This window comes from Sinocyclocheilus rhinocerous, unplaced genomic scaffold, assembly GCF_001515625.1.
Source record: "Sinocyclocheilus rhinocerous isolate Xijiao unplaced genomic scaffold, SAMN03320098_v1.1 scaffold1829, whole genome shotgun sequence".
Taxonomy (NCBI): Eukaryota; Metazoa; Chordata; class Actinopteri; order Cypriniformes; family Cyprinidae; genus Sinocyclocheilus; species Sinocyclocheilus rhinocerous.
The window spans coordinates 454,364-474,759 of NW_015650027.1; the positions used below are offsets into that span (position 1 = coordinate 454,364).

The 20,396-nt window shown below is 36.2% G+C and overlaps 1 protein-coding gene across 1 annotated transcript in view; it reads right to left on the reverse strand.

Moving 5' to 3' along the window:
• atrnl1a (attractin-like 1a) overlaps positions 1-20,396 on the reverse strand; it is a 273,170-nt gene that overhangs the window by 192,063 nt on the left and 60,711 nt on the right. The window contains exons 11-18 of the mRNA XM_016516416.1: positions 16,573-16,657; positions 16,122-16,333; positions 12,971-13,089; positions 12,764-12,880; positions 12,409-12,541; positions 9,782-9,969; positions 7,491-7,663; positions 6,019-6,245 (exon numbers count right to left, since the gene is read on the reverse strand). Coding sequence (XP_016371902.1) covers positions 6,019-6,245; positions 7,491-7,663; positions 9,782-9,969; positions 12,409-12,541; positions 12,764-12,880; positions 12,971-13,089; positions 16,122-16,333; positions 16,573-16,657 — 1,254 coding nt within the window. The remainder of the gene's footprint in view (positions 1-6,018; positions 6,246-7,490; positions 7,664-9,781; positions 9,970-12,408; positions 12,542-12,763; positions 12,881-12,970; positions 13,090-16,121; positions 16,334-16,572; positions 16,658-20,396) is intronic.

Here is a 20,396-nt window from a genome sequence, read left to right on the forward strand (position 1 = left end):
CCCGTGACGTCTCGCCCATCTATTGGTCTGATTACACACGAGGTTCAGAGCCGGTCACGCTGAAGGGCGTTCCCGAAGCGTCCTCCGACGCAGCTCGAGTTCCTGAAGAGGAACTCTGTCTACAGTTAGGACAACATCTGTCTCATGGAAATGTCCACCAGGGACATGGACACCTGTCAAATAGATTGCAGTCAGGATTAACAAGCATAAAGCAGAAAAGATTTTAATAGAGAGTTATTGCTGGTCTGTGATTTTCTGAGAGAGGAAGTCACATACATAACTACATAGATATCAAAAGAAGGAACATCCCCTTTAATATGTCAAATAATGGGTTTTGCATAGACTGCTGATCGCAAGTCTTTGGGTATGTGATCTTGAATTGGCCACACAAATATACAATTTGTGAACAATATTTCACAATATTAGTGCTTCTACTGTATTTTATTCAAATAAATTCCATGGTGAGCATATGAGACTGACCCTAAACATTTTAACAATAGTGTACATAATTTAAAGGTCCCATATTGTACACCTTTCCGGAGTTTTATTTTAGGTTTTGATGTCCTTAAGAATATATATTTGCGGTATAAGTACCAAAAACCATCTCAATATATTTTTACAGCTCCTCTCTCAGGAGCTCTGCTGAGAACAGGTCGATTTAACTGTGCAGTTCTGACGTCAACTTTTTACGGAAGTCGGAAGTTTGTGAAAAATAGCTAGAACTTTAAGCAGGCTGTGTGCATTTTACTGTTTTGAAACGTATATGGTCGTTAAATAGCCCCTAGACCTCAGTAATCGTGAAAAAAGCCAGGAAAGTTTTGACCATATGGGACCTTTAAAATATTTTTGTGAAACTTTTCTGATGTGGAAACTCTTATCCACAATGACTTCCAAAAAAAATATAGAATTGTAAGATAATTTTGAACAGAAAGGAAAGTTATGACAAAAGTATGCTCACCATACAGCTTTACTTTTTGCCTGAAGAACGTTCACACATGTGTCTGTGTCTTTAAAGACTGAATAATGACAAAGACTTTAAAACGTTTTTGAAAACAAAAAACAAAAAGACTTCAAACTCATTCGTACCATAACAGTACAACACAATGGACGCTGCCGACGTGCAACACGCTGGCGCATTGTACAATACGGTATTTCTATTATCTCAACTTCTGAATTTAAAAGGCTCTATTTGTTGAGCATATTGAGCCAGTGAAGAAGTTCATTTCCATTTTGATTAGGTGCATATTATCATGCTGTCACACTGTTTCTTTATCTCTGTCTGGAGCTTTGTTTAAATATGAAAACTGCACTTTCTCTAATTAAATTATCCTCCATCACAACAGCTACATCTACGGGGTCTTTCAAACCAAAGAATCACGCAGCAAAATATTTGCTTTGCCCATGAACCGACTCCTTGGAGGAGGAAAAGATATCCTCTAGCAATTCACTTACATCAGAGAGCTGACCTTAATGATGTTTATTGTCTGACAGATCGCCTCTATGAAATACAACCATCAACATCCAAGTTAACAATGCACTGGAGGCCTTTAGTCTCTGCAGTGCAGATAAAATCAATGACCAGCACATCCACAGAGAAAGAACAGTAATATCTGTGTAACACTATAATGGCGAATGGAAGGGGAGGTCGTGGTCTCAGGGTCTCAAGGCCATGAAAAACCTTCAGCTTCCTGAGACACTACAGACAGGCAATTTCGCCTGTCAGGTTTTTGTAGTAGTATTTTTTTCTGAAGAAATATGTTGGTTATTAAGCATTATGCCTCTCAGTTGGACTGAATATCTATTTTTCATTCTCGTCCCCGTTGCAGCTGCTCATTTACGCTGCATTACGATGCCAGCTCCAGTGCCTCTTAATGCAGAAGGAAAGAATGATTCTATGCGTCTACAAACTTGCTGATGACTATACAAGGTAGGTCCGCGTCAGCTACTCCTAAGGCTTTTCTGAGACGATTACCATCAGTCATTTCAGATACTTTGGCATGATTCTGTGTTGTTTTGGACCACATGATATCGCTCTTGTGTATAGGGATATTTCTGCAAATCTACTTAGAAGGAACTAAAGGAGCTGTTGAATCATAAAGTGACTGAGCAGAGATCTAAACAGCTTCGGCCTCAGACTCAGATGCCGTGCCCATGGACCGCCCACAGTTTTCACACTGACGCATGATGCACATAAAAATGGCAAGGCTGAAATCCCCTGTTCAAATTTAATTGGTTGACTTTACACAACTTCAGAAATATTAATATAAAAATATATATCAGCAACAAAGCTGGGTTTTCAAGGAACTGAACTGATAATATAAATAATTGTTACATGGTATATGCTCTAGATTTGCCAAATTAGTGACAGCAAATCTTTTAAAATGTATTCAGATTTTCTTTTCACAGAGACTGCTGTGCAATTATTTTACTGCCAAAAAAAGAAGAAAAAAATTTTCACTCGCTGTTAGGTTTTGCGAAATCGCCGACAAATGCCCAAAATCGGAGGCAAATCGGTCCTCGTTCACGCATGTGACAATCATGCAGTGTCAATTATCAAAGACGCGATCTGAGAGAATTGCCGATGCGTCGCCGACGCCCGTGAAATATTTGGCATGCCAAATATCTGGACCTGTCGCCGATTCAAAATCCTGCTGTGAGAACTGAGTTCTGACTGAAAAATATATTGGCGATGACCTACAGCCAATGAGAGAGCAAGATACAGGGCAGTGGGAAGTTCGGTGAGGACTTTTTTTTTTTGTTGCATTTTTTACTAAGCAATTGGCCAACGTGGCGATATCAGTACATTTTTGCATTAGAATATACAGAACAGGTGCATGAAGAAATCTATCTCTCTCTCTTATTCTTCTATAAAGGACAAAAGATTTATTGCATTTTTCTTTTTCATCACTTTGAGGGCTTTTGTATAAGAAATAAACTCATAAAATGCACAAAACATTGGTTTCACTTTCAAGTACTTATATTTATGTATATAAAATGTTCCTAGCATAAGTATGTTGTTAACAATGGAAGTCATCTTTGTTACTGTTTGATCGGGGAGGAGACCACAATATCATTGTGATCTTGCGTTATTTCTTTATCACTTCTTGCGTGCCTTTGGTTGTGAAACGTGGTTTGCGGACCAGACAGAGTTGTCGGCGATTCTTCCTATTGTAAAGTCATGCAGTGTGTAACCTCCTGTCTTCGATCCATCGTGAAATGTGAACACAGCAGCAACTGAATGCTACCCCAGATAGTCGTGCAGTGTGAAAACAACGGTGAACCGACGACTTTGAAAATCATGCAGTGTGAACTCGGCATTAGGGGTCCAAGCCCCACAGGAGCTAAACTCTTTTTCTGTCCTAAATGTGTCTGTACCTCAGAAAAGTTGTAGAGACACCAAATTCTGTGGCATAGTGACAAATCCCACCACTACTGTAAGCGCATGTTCACAGCTGACATTAGGTGAAACTAATAAATGCAATTGAATTTCTGTTTGTATTTTTAGAACTGTAAAATTAAAATTCTTTTTCATTTCCTACATTTCCTTTCTATTCATACTTTTTTTTCCCCATAATCTTCACAAACACCTTCTAAACTCCTTCTAATCATTCAAAACCATTCATCCAATCTTTACCAAATTTTGCACAAACCAAATCTCGACACTTTGATACATCAAAGCATTGCAAAGATAAGTTAATTAATCTGTCTGGCATTGCACATTTTAATGAACTGACCTATATCTACAGAATGCAAAGTCCATACTTTACAAAACTTGGCAAACACAGGCAACCGGACAAGCTGCTTGCTAAATTGCATTCCAAGTTGCATCAAATTTTGCCCATAGGTGGCGCTACGACAGAAAAAAATTGTGTAAATCCACAGCAAAATATATTTCGAGAAATGTCTCTTTTTTCCCCATAAAATGGAAGTAAATGGTCATTAAAACTATTTGTTCACACTTTGTTTTAAGGTCTAGTTCTTGCTCTTGACAAACCATTAACCATGACCTTTGCCTCAATAAACTCCTAATTTGCTGCTTATTAATAGTTAGTAAGGTAGTTTTTGTATTGGGAAGGAATAGGGATGTAGAATATTGTCATTCACAATATTTGCTTAGTAAGTAGTAATAAACAGCCAATATGTTAATAATAGGCATGCTAATAAGTAACTAGTTAAAGGCACAATATGTACGTTTTTGCCGCTAGAGGTTGAATTTTCAAAACAGTAACAAAGGCGAAGCTTGATGAAGTAATGAAGGAGAATGTTCACGGATGAGGTAATGAATTATTATTTTTTTTAATTACCTGTAACTTCCACAGTTATTCAAACAGAGAAAAAACTATACAGAGAAAGCGAGCAAAGAACACCTACATTGTCAAAGAATATTATGACTGACTTCAGTCTTCAGTCGCGAGTTTAAGCACTCTCAAAAAACTCCCCTTATAATCAGTAAAGCTGTCTATACACGGTTTAATGAATGAATCTCATACTTACATCATATGTACATCTGCACTTTGTTGTTTATGATGAGAGAATTCATGTGAGAGATGAATTCAGTCAGCGGGTGCATGCAGTGAACAAAAATCTCATCTGAACGCCTCTGATTGGCCATTGCATTCATAAGCTCAACACACTCGTGTGTGATTGGTTATTATTTGCAACACTGTAAAAACACGTGAAAAATCATGGCGCAACATTGACCAGATCTAGATTTAATGCTACGGTCAACACTTCTCATTTAATTTTAATTTTATTCCCGACAGCCGTATTGGATTTAGTTTACCTGTACAGCAGCATTTGTGTCCGTGTGTTGCGATTGTTTCTACAAGCGGAAACTAAGGGTAGTGTAGATATTATGTCATTGATAGGCGACAATTACCAGGGACGAGACATTATTTAAAATTGGAATTTCTCTGGATTTACAAATCCTAGGGAACTTTTGGGATAACATAAGTACACAAATACATGAAATATATCACACTGTGCAAATGGTTTTTGGATATTGTATTATGAAAATCTTACATATTGTGCCTTTAATAGTGAGAACTGGTCCCTATACTAAAATGTTAACTATTTTGTTACCAACATTCTTCAACATATCTTCTTTTGCGTTTAACAGAAAAAAGAAATTTGACAAGAAGGTGAGTATCTGATGACATTTTTCATTTATGGGTGAAATATCCCTTTAGGTAATTTTTTGTTAGTGATGACTTAATTTATTTTAGAAAACCCAACCACTAAATGGCACTAAACACAAAACAAAGAGCGTTTAGTCACTTTACATGACAATCAGTGGCCAGTTGCATAAACTGCTTAGACTAGTCTTAAAAAGTTAGCCATCTAATTTGTTTTCTTCTAGTCTGGTCATAACTGTGTAAAATTTTTATCAGAAAAGTGAGACTGATTATCTCTTGGCTAACTGCTATTTGGTCAAACTAGTTCTTAAGACACAGTCTTAACATAGTGGATGTTTATGCAACCGGTTAGAATAATGCATTAATAAATACACACAAAAAATACATAAATTATAAAACATGTTTATGCGACTGGCCCCAGATCTCTTGCTGTCCAAGCGGGTTGTTCTTTGTCAGAAAACCTGCAATGAGGACAAGACTTCAGGTCACAAGTCAAAAGTCTGAATAAGATGAAAGGTCTGAGACTAAGATCAGAAAGACTTCTTTTTTTCTCTCTTTGTTCAGAGTCTTTGTCTCATGTGCAAGGCCGGACAGACGTCGATAATTTATAGATTTTCCGGTGGAGGCCAGTCAAGAGTATGACAGGAGTTTATAGTGAGTTTGATACCTGCCTGTGCAGCAGGGCTGAGTGTTCACAGCATCTGCTCTCTCAGAACTCAATCTCCCTTAGGCTCACAACAGAAGGGAAAAATGAGAAGGCAGAAAGTAAACGAGTTAGAAGCTGTGTGTGTTCACCAGAATAGTGTGTACTCCTAACTCCAGCTTCTAGTCTGCCATGTATCTTAATGTGTGAGTGTCCTTGATGGTATGAGCGTGCACTCACCGCCACAGTCTCCAGTTTGCCACTCCAGGCACTGGCCGTAGGGGAAGGAGATGACGTACGCATTGGAATCCACACAGCGCTTGGTACTGCCACACCACATGCACTCCATGGCCTGGCTGGTGCAGTTGGCGCAGCTGGTTCGCAGGGCGCAGGGAATCTTACATGGATGCACGCTAAGGTTTGGGCTCACTGAGGGAGGAAAAGGCAGTAGTGAGTATTGCAATGACCTTGTGAATTACATCATTTAAAATACTGAGCAAATATTGTCAAACTATATAAAAAAACCTGAAAAACAGCGAGGCCCAAAAGTCTTTGTGTAAAACCTGAAGATCAAGAATGATCCAAAGAGCATCGTGTGCTTCAATGGAAGCAAGAACATGTATACAAGTCAGATGATCAATGTCATGAAATTTACTTCTAAGATTTAAAAAATCTTAAATATTTTTTATAATAACATTTCTCTCAAATTTTAATTTGATCAAAGTTAATCCTAAAACTGTTTATTTCAAGGTTAAAATTATATTCTAAATCCTACATTTCAGTGTGGTCCCAGACTTTTGCACTCCATTGTAAAACTCTGTAGCTATAATAATATATTCTGCATTTTTATCAACGCTTAAAGATGACAGTGTTTATTATAATCATGATAATGGCAATGTCTATTCTTATTGTCTGTTTGTTACCTCCTGTAGAGTAAAAGAAACAACTGAAATGAGCACAATGAGCAGAATAACGTAAATAAGACATGAAAACGAGCAGAAGAAACACAGAAGAGGGGAGGACCAGTTGACATTCATTCTTTATGCTCTTTGCGTGTCTGTAGGGGGGAGTGTCCAACTCTCGTTCAAGGCCTAATTTGTGCTCTATTCCAGAGTGTTTCAAACAGGTCCAACAGACATACTGCAGCCAAGGCAGCAGAAGATATGAGAGCGTTCTCACAAAACTTCAATAAAAAGTCTATAAAAAAGCAAGAAACTATAGCCCCTTAACTGGATATTATTGTATACAACCTAGTCATTTGTTAAATACAACATTTATGGAAAAGAACATTATGGCTGATGCACACACCAAATCACATTCACATATGTGTCATATATAAAGCCAAGAGCAGGCTGAGACTGGATCTGCATGAAATTCAAGGGAAAATCTCTAGAACTCTCTGGAATCAGTATTAAACACAGTTTATGTAAGCAGAGCTGAGAATACAACACCCAAATTGCTAACTAAAAGCATTATCAAATTAAGACCAAATATATTTACCGTATTGTCCCGAATATAAGACGATATTTTTTTCTTGGAAATACATCTGAAAAAACGCGGTCGTCTTATATTCAGGGTCTAGACTTTGGCATGTCAATAATACACCCACAACACTAGGTGGCGCCAAATACGCATAAAACGAGTGTGCCATGAAATACGTAATGTAATGCGTGTTGTAAAGATCGCGAGTAAAAACAAAAGAAAAAGAAAACCTTACAGCTGCATGAGTCGTGACTGTCACATTAGCCTCAAGGTACGCACAAAAGCCTGAGTCACTTGGCTCCCCTGGTAACCACTGCAGCGTGCTGGCAGTAAAGGGAGACATGTCCTCCCACCCCCAGTATGAAACATTTATCTTCCTTAGACCCACCCAGGGAGTTAGTTTCTGCAAGAGAGAAAACGGCTTTGTTCATGTCTTCTTTACACACATACATGCAAAATACAATACAGTGAAACATATAGTAAAATTCCACATAGAATGCATAAAAATGCAATACAATGACTTAAATAGACCTCTTCTATGAATAGCACTTTTTTTTATTTCTGGATTGATTTTAAAATTTCTTACAGCTATTACTATTTGAAAAACTGTTGTTCAACCAAATGCAGGAATATGTTATTACGAATTAATAAATACACCTGTTTCCACTTAAATGTGATGCTAAAATGTGACTGTGCCACATATCTAACATAAAGCTTGTTTAAATGCATTAAAATCGCTTTGAACACAGGTTCAATAAGCTGCTATCGCCCTGTGTTCATAAATACTCTGATTATGAACATTAGTGTAAAGAACAGAAAGACATATGAAGTTAAAACGACAAACAGACTGACAAATTTGCAGATGCGATAAATTCAGTGAAATAAAAAAGAAGTGTTCATCTTCATAAACTGCTATTTGAACTCAATTTGAACTCGAATTTACCACATTACAGACTTCCAGCTGGACATTCATTCAGTGCACCTTGACGTTTTGATGGCTAATAAGCCTGTCTTCTGAGCATAAGACGTGTTATGGTGTTATAAATACACTTTTCTTTCTGTCTGTCTTCTTTAAGGAAAGGCAAAAGGCCAACGCACAATTTAATTATCAATTCAAAGCAAAACAAACCGAATTTGACATACCCCAACCTCTCAGATTTTCCATTCAAATTAACAACCTCCCTGTATGAAAAGGTCTTGCGTGCTTTGATTAAAAGGTTTAAAAGGTTTAAGATCTCCTGTGAGTTTGTGCAGCCACAGGGAGTGAGTGTGACTGTCTGTGTGAGTGACAGCAAAGAGAAAAAATAGTGGCAACTGAGAAACCGGCGCATGTGAATCTTTTTCACATCAAAGGTGGGTCCTTTAGAAAACTGTGTTAATCTTCAAAGGACAAAAGCTGCTTAAACACTGAGGCTCACGCCGCAATCAGCGAGGGAGCGGATTACACAGAGAGTCACTCCTTTCCTTTTAATTAACACATGACAAATATTTACACCACAGCACCGAGGGGACTCCACAGATTTTGTGCAGAATGGCTCTCTACTGAAGGCATGAGTAAGGTTTTTTGACGTGTAAAGTTGAAGTTTAAGCTTTACTGACATTTAGAAACAAACCTACACCCGAAACAGCTGGCACTACATCTGGACTTGACACACAGAAACTTACCAAGTAAATTGTAAATGCTAATGTTTGTTTACTTGGACAGAAATATCTGTCAGGATATTTGAGGGTGTTTAAATAATCACTTTAAAATGGTGAGTCAGAGCAGAGCAAGGCAAATATACTTAAAATCGAGAACTAATTTAGGTAAACAAATCAGGTGCCCAGACAGAAGAGCTTGTGTCAGTCAAAAAAAGCTCACTGTCAGCATTATTCCTTTACTTTTTTCACACTGCAATTGGTGTGATAGGGCCTTTACAAATTTTAAAAATACTGGTATTTCAATACCAAGCCAATGTTTAAAAAAAGTAGCAATATACATCTTTCTACATGCTGTAATTCGTGTCTTGGCAAAGTATTAAGTGAATGTAAACAGGAATTATTACTGTAGCTCATCCTTGTATGATAAATTGCTTGTGATGTTCCTCATGTTTAAGTTGTTTTGGAAAATAGCATCTACTTAATGACTAAATGTAAAAGACTAAAAAAGGCCATGTTTTCATTCATGAAATAAATAACGACTAAATTCAAAGAAAATGACCAAATCAGTCACTGCTTTTAAATCAATCAATCAATAATTTATTTGTGTGTTTGTTTGTTTATGACTGAAATTGTATATTAATATTACAAATTGTATGCATTAATGTTTAACTGTAATAAGCAAAGGAGTGTGTTCAATAGCTTATTAGTTGCAAAACTAGGTACTGACTACTGAATTTCTGACATGGTGACATAACTAATCTGTATGCAACATTCTGAAAAACAGGAAAGTGTTGACTGTGTTCTAGATCAATACCCAACCATTACCAAGACAAATCAATGTAAACTAGCACACAAGCGTCAGTGACTGAGCTTGACTCACCTTCTCCTGCAGCTGATACTTCTGCAGCTCGTCCAGTATGAAGTCCACCTGCCTGGCGGAGGTCAGAGAGGCGATGTTGCCATCCAGATTCTTACAGTAGTGCTGGGCATTATCATAACTCTCTTTGCTTGCGTTCAGCCTCAGACATGCATCTCCAACCTGACTCCAACCCTCTCCGCACAAATGTGCTGTAAAAAAGCAGAGAAATCCAGGATTCACTGTCCAAACTAGGCCTCACTCACACAAGACCTCTGAACAATGCTAACAAATCATTCTGATCAGGATATTGATAAAAGGAGCTTTCTATGTATTATACAGCCAAACATAATTAAATAAATGCTGTTCTTTTGACCTTTCTATTCATTGCAGTAAAAAGGTATCAGGGTTTCCACAAGATATTGAGCTGTTTTCAACATTGATAATAATAAGAAATGTTTCTTGAGCAACAAATCTGCATATAATAATTTCTGAAGGCTCATGTGACACTGAGGACTGGAGTAATGGCTGATGACAATTCCGCTTTGCCATCACAGGATTGCAAAGAATTGTTATCTACAGTTATTTTAAATTGTAATAATATTTCACAAAATTAATGTATTGTGATCAAATAAATGCAGCCTTCTTTCAAAAACATAAAGAAATCTTATCAACCCCAAACTTTTGAACAGTAAATGTAAATCAAACTACACCTTAAAATTCAGGACCATGCTACACTCTGGGGTTTGAACTTATTAAATTGAGCAGCACTGAATAATTAACGGTGACAATGGTTAACCACAAACACCCCTCAAATTCCTGAAAAGCAAAACAAAAAGAAAAGTACATGGTCATAGCCAATTATGAAACCACACAGCACTAAAAATAGCATAAAAATAGCATTTCAACTGTATACTTTATAAAATGTGGTTGATTATACTCTAAGATAAAGGCTGTTATGTGATAAAGAAAGAAATAACAGAGCAAAGAAAAAGAACAATACACCCTGGGTTTCTTGACAGGCTGCTCATCCATGAATGGATAAATAGCTCAGAAAACTTGAATAATTACTGCACTTGCAACTGGCCTTCTGGTCCAGGTCAGAACTCATATGTGATGTACTATCCAGCTGCAAAGGTCACACTTTTTCCATGCTTGGATATACACATGTCTTTACTACAGAGATGTGTCCTTTGCAAATAAAGTTTTCATTTGTGTGCATATTTATGCTTCCAAGCTGAGCTATCAGTCAGAAATATGACAGCTGAGAAGTGAGTCTGTCTGGCTCATGTCCTTGAGAAGATCATGATATCAGACACAGAGAGACTGCAGAAGAATGACCAGCTTAAACCCTGAATGTATATGAATTATGGTTATTTACTCACTAATTAAATACTAATTTTTGTCAATTCAAGTCACTAAGTGTTTACTTTAAGAAAAATTACAATATGCAGTACATATACATTGAGTTCACACTGAAATCTTATAGGATTCCAATTTTAATTTAAACCTAAAAACAAACAAAAAACTTTATGAGTTTGAAAAAAGTAATACTGTGATATGCATAAAATGCATAATAACAAATCTTGGTCAAGAAAGTGTCAAAAAATGAACCAGTGTGTGTGTTTGCATGCATCTTTACAGGCAGTCTGGAAAAAAACAGAGAATAGGTACAAAGTGTAGGTGGAAAACATTTCTTCCCAAGGGAGACACAAGAATGTTAATAATACATCAAACAACTGCATCACTTCCTGCTCTCAAACTAGATCAGATCAAATAAATCAGGTAGAGATGCCCTCAGAGTGTGGAAACCTGTTTCCTTTGTTTTTGCATCTGAGGTGCACAAACTCACATAAAATTTAAATTGCTTAAAACAATTTCAGACATTTTTCTAACTTTGCACAAAATGATCACAGGTAGAGAGCACTTGTGACTGGCTGGTGTTCTGGTTATCTAAAACATGTGGACCATTCCCTGTGCTGTTTTCAGAGCCTAGGTCCATCAAAGAGATAGCTGTGTCACTTTTTTGACACTTCCACTACAGTTCAAATGTTTGGGGTCAGTAAGATTTTTATAATGTTTTTTTTAAGAAGTCTCATACTCACCAAGGCTGCATCAAAAATACAGTTAAACTGTAATATTTTAAAATATTATTACAATTTAAAAGAGCTGTTCTTTGTTTTAATAAAGTTAAAATGTAACTTATTCCTGTGATGATAAAGCTGAATTTTCAGCAGTCATCATTCCAGTCTTCAGTGCCACTTTATCCTTAGCAAATCATTGTAATATGCTGATTTATTGCTCAAGAAACATTTTCATAATTTTAACAGTTGAAAACAGTTGTGCTGCTTAATTTTACTTTTTTTTTTGAAACAGTGATACTTTTTTCCAGGATTCTTTGATAAATAGAAAATGCAAAAGAACAAAATTGATTGAAATAGTGTACATGTCTTCACTATCGTTTTAATGTGTCCTTGCTGAATAAAAGTATTAATTTATTATTTTTTGTAAATCTTACTGACCTTACTAAATGATGACCTTGTCAACATTAGTTACACAGAAGAAATGTGTACTTTAATCACTGTTTATATAGACATGTAATTTCTCTGTCAGTCTTATCTATTCATCCAACCATCCATCCTTCAACTCACCAGGCAAAGCATGACATTCCTGCTGTTGTGGTTCCCACTGACAGTTGATGTTCAGTGAGCAACTCCTGCAGTTCACCAGTTTGCTGCAAACCTGCTCACTTCGAACACTGCATTTGGTAAAGTTCTTCACAGACTGAAAAACAAGAGGACGGAAATAAGAAAATAATTCTGGTTACATATTTTAATGTGACACTACCAAGAAATTTTACTGTACAACATTGTGTTGCCTTTAAGCAAGAAATCCATGGAAATCCTCTAGAGCATTTGTATGAGGAAGAAACTAGAGAAATCAAGAGGTTACAGATGCTAATTCTCTAAGCCAATCAATCATTTTATAAGCTCTGTTACTGCATACCTGGCCATTTTTGCGCACACCGGGTCTCCAACTAGAGAGCTGGTGATCAGAAATCATTGCAGGGGGAGGGTTGAGGTACAGGGGACCTCGAGGGTGGCGGGCGAGCTCAATTGTAAGCTGAATGCAGACAAAACATGGCACAGCATATTTTAATTGTTATAAATGCTTTTAAATCTTTTTAACAGCAGAGTCTCTGTTTGGACATACCACGGTGCAGTTGCTTGAAGAAGAGATGCATTTCTTGTCTTCGCACCATTGGCAGTCATTGGTGTTGGCCGTACAGGAAGCACAGTCTGAAAACTGCTGACACTGCTTATCAGCTGAATCTATGGTCAAAAAAAACAAAGAATCATCAGACAAGAAAAATATCCATTTATTAGCATAAAACAAAATTGGAGGTTTGGAGGTAACAAGGTTCTGACTCAGAGCTCAGAGCTCTCAAGGTGAAACACTTCACAACTGAGGTGAAAAATGAGTGTGTGCAATGACACATGGGTAAGGGCTAAAGTTGAACAGCGGAGGTGGACATGGACAGGGCACAGCAAAATTAAAACTGCAGAATCGAGGGGAAGAGCCAAGGACAGAGAAGAAACTTTTGTACTGACTGTGAATTTGTTTATTTCAGACCATGAATAACCATCATACACATAAGTACGGTTGTTCCTGTTCTTTTCTTTTTGGGAGGATGTTTTCTGTTTGTTGTTTTGTTTTCATCATTATTTCTGGGAAAAAGAGGTCACACAGGAACTGGCTTTTGTCTGGAACAGTTTCAAAGAATAAACAACGAGAAAATCCAGGACAAAAATGAACACGAAGGATGGGAGAAAAGAAATAGGAGTAACAAAGATTCTTCACACTCGTTTAACGGTTTACTCAACTTAACTGCTAATTCAACATTTATTTTGATGTGAATGTTTTTTTTTTTAAATAAATATGGATGGATGGATGGATGGATAGATGGATAGATAGATAGATAGATAGATAGATAGATTGATTGATTGATTGATTGATTAAAGTTTGGGGTCAGTATTTTTTTAAGGAAACATTACATTAATCTAAAGTGACAGTTAAGACTTTTAAAGGGGTCATATGATGCAATTTCAAGTTTTCCTTTCTCTTTGAAGTGTTACAAGCTGTTTGTGAATAGATAAGATCCCTAAAGTTGCAAAGACTAAAGTCTCAAACCCAAAGAGATATTCTTTATAAAAGTTAAGACTAGTCCACGCCCTCCTAACACGCCCCCACATGTCTACGTCACTGTGTGGGAAGATTTGCATAACACCGCCCAAATGTTACAAGATGCAAAGAAAGTAGGCGTAACTTTATTGTTGCTGCCACTGCCGCTGCCATGTTGTGAAGATGCTGTGTGTTTTCACAACACGTAAAAAGACAGTATAAGTCATTATAATCCGTAATTATGTCCCCACTGGATGCAACGAATGCCTCGTTTATAATGGGTTTTAATGTTTTTGTCTCGTCCCTCCAGGACACAGCATCACACACAATATGATAAGGGGCGTAACATTTCCGTCACACACTTGAGGTATTCGGCCAATCACAGCACACTGGATAGCTGGCCAATCAGAGCACACCTCGCTTTTCAGACACACCTTCGCAAATTCAGCTTTGACATCACAGGAATAAATTACATTTTAAATATATGTTTAAATAGAAAACTGCTATTTTCAATTGTAATAATATTTCACAATGTTATTGTTTCGCGCTATTTTGATTAAATAAATGCAGTGAGGATGGTGAGATACTTCTTTCAAAAACATTAAAAAGTCCCAACAACCTCAAACTTTTGAATGGTAGCGTGCGTGTGTGTGTGTGTGTGTGTGTGTGTGTGTGTGTGTACACACAATACATAAAAATATAAGGAACATAGTGCATAGTAAAGTACAGTATATAAAGAGAGCAACCACCCAAACAGTGCCTGGGTACAATGATAAACGGCACGATTACAGGTCTCTGAGATACACACAATACAGAATAATCCATCATGAACTTGTGTGTCATTCCATTACTTAATTAAAGCCCAATCCACCTCTGATAGCACTCCAAACTCCATGCGGTAATTTCAGTAATCCTCTCTGGTCCAGTTTTGCCCACAGACAAAAACATCTGTATCCACAATCGCTGGAGTTTGGTTTCATCGCTATCATAATTACATCGCAATGAGATTATTATGTGCTGACTGACCTTTTTTTCAGTCAATTATCAACAGGCATTTCCACAGTCAGGCAGGATTTACCCAGTGGAAAACAGGCTGTACGCCATCAAGGTAAAACAGAACATGCGAGAGGCTCTGCATATAAACCTCCCAATGTATCAAGTGTAAATAGGATTATATGTGGCTTAACAATAATCTCCTGACAGAGGATTTATGGGAAGGAAAAATACTCTTTAGGTTTTCATTTGACATACAGAGCTAACGGTCTAACACAATTGAATGAGATGTACAGTGAACTTCACTCCGCTGGGATGGTGATGTGGGATAGTAAACCAGGTGTATAGATATTCCCACAAGTTGAAAGGATGTGTAAACATTTGTAATGGTCAGAGATTTTTCATAAATTACACACTACTGTTCAAAAGTTTGGCGTTGGTAAGATTTTGAAAATGTTTTAAAGTCTTTTATGCTCACAGAGACTGCATTTATTTGATCAAAAATACATTTAAACATTTAAGGCAGTAATGTTCTGAAATATTCTTACAATTTAAAACAACAGTTTTCAAATTTTAACATATTTTAAAATTTATTTCTGCAATGGCAAAGCTGAATTTTCAGCAGCCATTACTCCAGTCTTCAGTGTCACATGATCCTCATATGCTGATTAGTTGCTCAAGAAAATGTTCTTCTTATTATTATCAATGTTATGAATAGTTGTGCTGCTAAATATTTTTGTGGAAAGCATACACAGTATTTTTTGATGAATAGAAAGACAGCATTTATTTAAAATAGAAATATTTTGTAACATTAAAAATGTCTACTGTCACTTTTGATCAATTCAACGCAGCCTTTGCAAGTAAAAATATTAATTTCTTAATTTCTAAAAACATTAAGTGGTAGAGTATCTTCCAGCACCTTAGATCAATATTTCATATCCATTTATTCATTTATTTTTGTTAAATAGCCTTGTAGTAGGCGGAATAATTTAGTCAACCACAAAATAAACCCCTTCAGGGTAAAACAAGGCCCACTTTCACAGACTCCTTCGAATTAGAAATAAATTCAGTGTGAATGTATGATGAAACATGCCTCTAAAACAGGTCACAATACCTCCATAATTGGCCATAAAAGTAATTCTGTGTAGCCAGTGTTTTAACATAAGCTTTTATAATGATAAGTTCTTACTGGTGCGTGCAGGGCAGAAGGAGGCAGGCAAAGTGTCATTAGCATGGCTGGAGTCCCAGGGTACACAGCGTTCTTCTATCCAGACACAGCGAACACCAGGACCAGAGCTCTGACAAAGATCCACCTCGATGAAGGCCTCACAGTTTGCAGGTTTATACACCAGTACATCGTTCAGGATCACACCAGCGAAACCACCAAAAACGTACATTGAGCTGAAGGGGAAGAGAAAACACAGACCTTTTCTGTTAGTATTTTAAACCGTTTGTCTTGCCAAAACATCTTTCCAAAGGAAATGAGAGGATTAGGCCACACATTCAAGTGAACATTTTTTTCTGACGCAAGATGAGCTGTTAACTAAATAAACTTCAGTAGAAAAAAATAACCAGGGTACAGGAAGAGTGCATATACTGATGGTATCTACAAATGGAAAGAGACCACATCAAGAACTTACCCATTACTGACAACTGCTGTGTGTCCAAAACGATTGACGTCACGATGAAGATTGGGATTTGGAAGAACTGCCCACTCATCACATGCTGCAAAGCACACACAAACAAAGTAAAATAAAATAAAATAAAATAAACAAATAAACAAATAAAGTTAAAAATAATATCACATTCTATTAGATAAACAGAGAACATTATAATACCTTTATAAAACATTACCTCTTTACCTTATTAGTAATTCAATATAGATATATCTAGTAATATCTGATGTAAAGATGCATGATATATGTCAGTACCATAACAGTTACCGGATATAAATTGTTACAAAATATATTTATATTGGAAATTGAATTGGTCAGTGTATATATATATATATATGGAAACCGTGAAATATTTTTTCAGGATTCTTTGATGAACAGAAAGTTCAAATTATATATTTTAAATACATTTTTCTGTAACATTATAAATGTTTTGCTGTCACTTTTTATCAATTTAATGCATCCTTGCTGAATAAAAGTATTTATATTTTATATATTTATATTTAAACAAAAGTTTTGAACAGATTACCTTTGCTTTGCCATCATCTAACAACACACAATCTCTAAAAACACTGAGAAGTTAATAACAACATAAAATGACAATTTTATACTGTACATTATAATGTTGTGATGCCTAAACTCACTTGTAGCATTTAAATAACTGTTTTGTTTTTTTAAATGTAGTTTATTTATATTAGCCAGAATATTAATATCAGTGCAGAGATATTTTACTCATCAGGAGTGAAAGCAGCAGTGTACTCCATACTCTATGTAAACTAAACCTTTTTACTGACAGAGACATCTGTCTGTTTTGAGATGTACGTGTCTGTCCAGGTTACTTGATCTCTCTGACATGTGTTATTCCCAGGCTGCCAGATCGGACACACTCTCGGCTCATTACACGCTCTTTAATTCAGTAATTAGCTGTGCTCATGGTCAGTTAATCAACAAGGAGAGGAAACCAAAGACTCTCTTTATATTCTACAGGCTTTCCTGCTAGTAAATGCATTAACGTGCATGCACACAATACATATGCAGACAGATGTGCCAAGAAAACATACAGTATATATACACACTGTTAACACGCCCTTGTGCACAGATGCTGTGTAGCATGTGATTCTTATATAAGAAAACAGCAATATACAGATCACAGGAAAGAGCGAGAAACAGAGAGAGAAACAACTGTCACATCTAACATCTCACAGCCTCCCTAAAGCACCACTAATGACAGCATCAGAGATTAACACCACACATTACATGCTCTAAAGCACAGCACTGCATCACAGAGATACCCAACACAACAACATACTGCAGTTCTGTCTAGTGATAGTGAACAAAGATGATTTTATGGCTGCAAACAAGAAAAATAAGCCACTGAATACTGAAGACCTTGTTCTCAGACCTTCAGATATTCAGAGCTGCTGAAGTCAAAAGAACATTATAAAGCACTCACTTTTCACCTCAATTTTACTCTGTCATTACAATAAAAAAGAAATATAAATACACAAAAACTACCGTCCAAAAATGTGGTGTCTGTATCATTTTTAAATATTTTTGAAAGAAGTCTATGCTCACCAAAGCACCATTTATTTGATCAAAACTACTGTAAAAATAATATTAAAGCAAAATAATATTACAATTTAAAATCATGTTATATATACTGTATATACAGTATATATACATACATGCATATACATATATATATATATATATATATATCAGTGTTTCCCCTGCCATTGTATTAGGGGGGCGGCCTGCCCCCCCAAAGGTACCCCCCGCCCCCTTAGAAGGTCAAGTTAATTTTATTTTATTTTATTTTCTCTATAGCGCCAGATCACAAAAGAAGTCATTTAAAGTTACCTTTCCTATAGAACAGGTCTATACCTTGTTCTTTTATCAAACAAACTAAATAGCCTTATGTTATTTATCTTATTTACACGACGGCATGTCATTTCTGTCTCTACGTTACATGGTCGCGTTCTCTGTATCGCGCACAGCGGATTTATGATGTTCATCACAGCGCCAAATACTTAAATATTTAGACTTATTAGGCTATTTATTTTCAAACTTCTTTTACATTTTAATCTGGACTACAACATGCCCTAGATATTGTTTGAAAGTGTTTTGATTCTTTATTGTTCGGTCACACTTTACATTAGGGCTTCATTAGTTAACATTAGTTAATTCATTAGCTAACATAAACTGCCAATGAAAAATTCTGAACATTCATTAATCTTAGGTATTCCAATATTTAATAACACGTTGTTAAAATCCAGAGTTGCAGCTGTTATTTAATGAGCTAACATGAACAAAGACTTGTATTGTTTTAACAAAGATTAATAACTTCTGTAGCAAATGTAGATATTGCTCATTGTGAATGTTAATGCATTAACTAAGGTTAACTAATGAGGTCTTATTGTAAAGTGATACCTATTGGGGTCTGTATAGTTCTTTTGCACTTTAATCTGTGTAAAACTTTTAACTTTATACATTTTTCTGTATTGCTTTATTGCATTTAAATGTTCAGTTATTTTTGTTATAAGAAAAAAGTTATTAAACCTGTTATACTGTATTATGACAGCACTTTTTAAAAACTTAATTTCAATATCGTGATAATACCGTATACCGTAATAAAAGCATTAGCAATTAATCCCAGCTCATGATGCTAAGCAGATGTTTGTAAATTACAGCCCTTCATTCTCACACTTCTGGCCAAATTTCAAGAACCATTTAACCTGACTTGTGAGTAATGTAGATGCTGACGTCACACTTCCCACAGACAGCCGTTTTCAACTACCTCACTGCTTGTTGGAGACTAATTGCCTAAAAAAACATAAGGGAAGGTGGAAAAACAACATGACAAAACACATGGCTGCTACATCCTGAAGAATGCATCACTGCCAGAGTGTTAAAACCCCAGTACGCCAAGCCTAAATTGCCTTTGATATTCACTGGGTATCAGAGCAACGCACAAACATATGACAGAGCACATTATGCATCATTACATAAACAAATAAATGAGGAGGGAGAGCAAGTGGCCAATCAGCTCCTTATTGTTCCCAGCTCACATATATCACAGCTATGCCTTTATAAAGACAGCCTGGCTTCCCAAATGTTCCGACAGGAACGCAGGTCTTATTACTTTTGCTGCAGAAATGACAGTGCCTTATGGAGTGTGGTCTGTCTATCTCTATCAATCGATCTATCCAATCTCACCCCTAATAAATGTAAGATTGTAGAATTCGACAGGGAAAATGGGACTGGTTCCTTTTTTTAAATTACATCTCCTTCATTGCAGGCTTTTGTGGCTGTGCAGCTTTCTGGGTCCAACAACTGAAGCACACGAACAAGGGCAGAGTCCAAAAATAACACTTGCCAATGGCTAAAGGGGAATAAACATTTTGCAAGTCTATAAAATGGAGCTTTTCTCCTTTATTATCTCTATTTGGAAATGCTGCAATGCAAGAATAAAACTGTGAAATATCAATTAAATTTTTCCCCTCCATATAGCATTGTGGAAAATAAAATAAAAATAAAATAATAATATAATAAAATAATAAAATAAAATATAAAAATAAAATAAAATAAAAAAATTAATTTAATTAAAAAAGAACACATGGCTACTAATGAAAAAAGATCGATTTTACAGCCAGATATGTACAGTGCCTTGCGAAAGTATTCATACCCTTTCATTTTTTTTCCACGTTTTGTTATGTTGCAGCCTTGTGTTAAACTGCTTATATTACTTTTTTCCACATAAATCTACACTCCATACACCATAATGGCAAAGC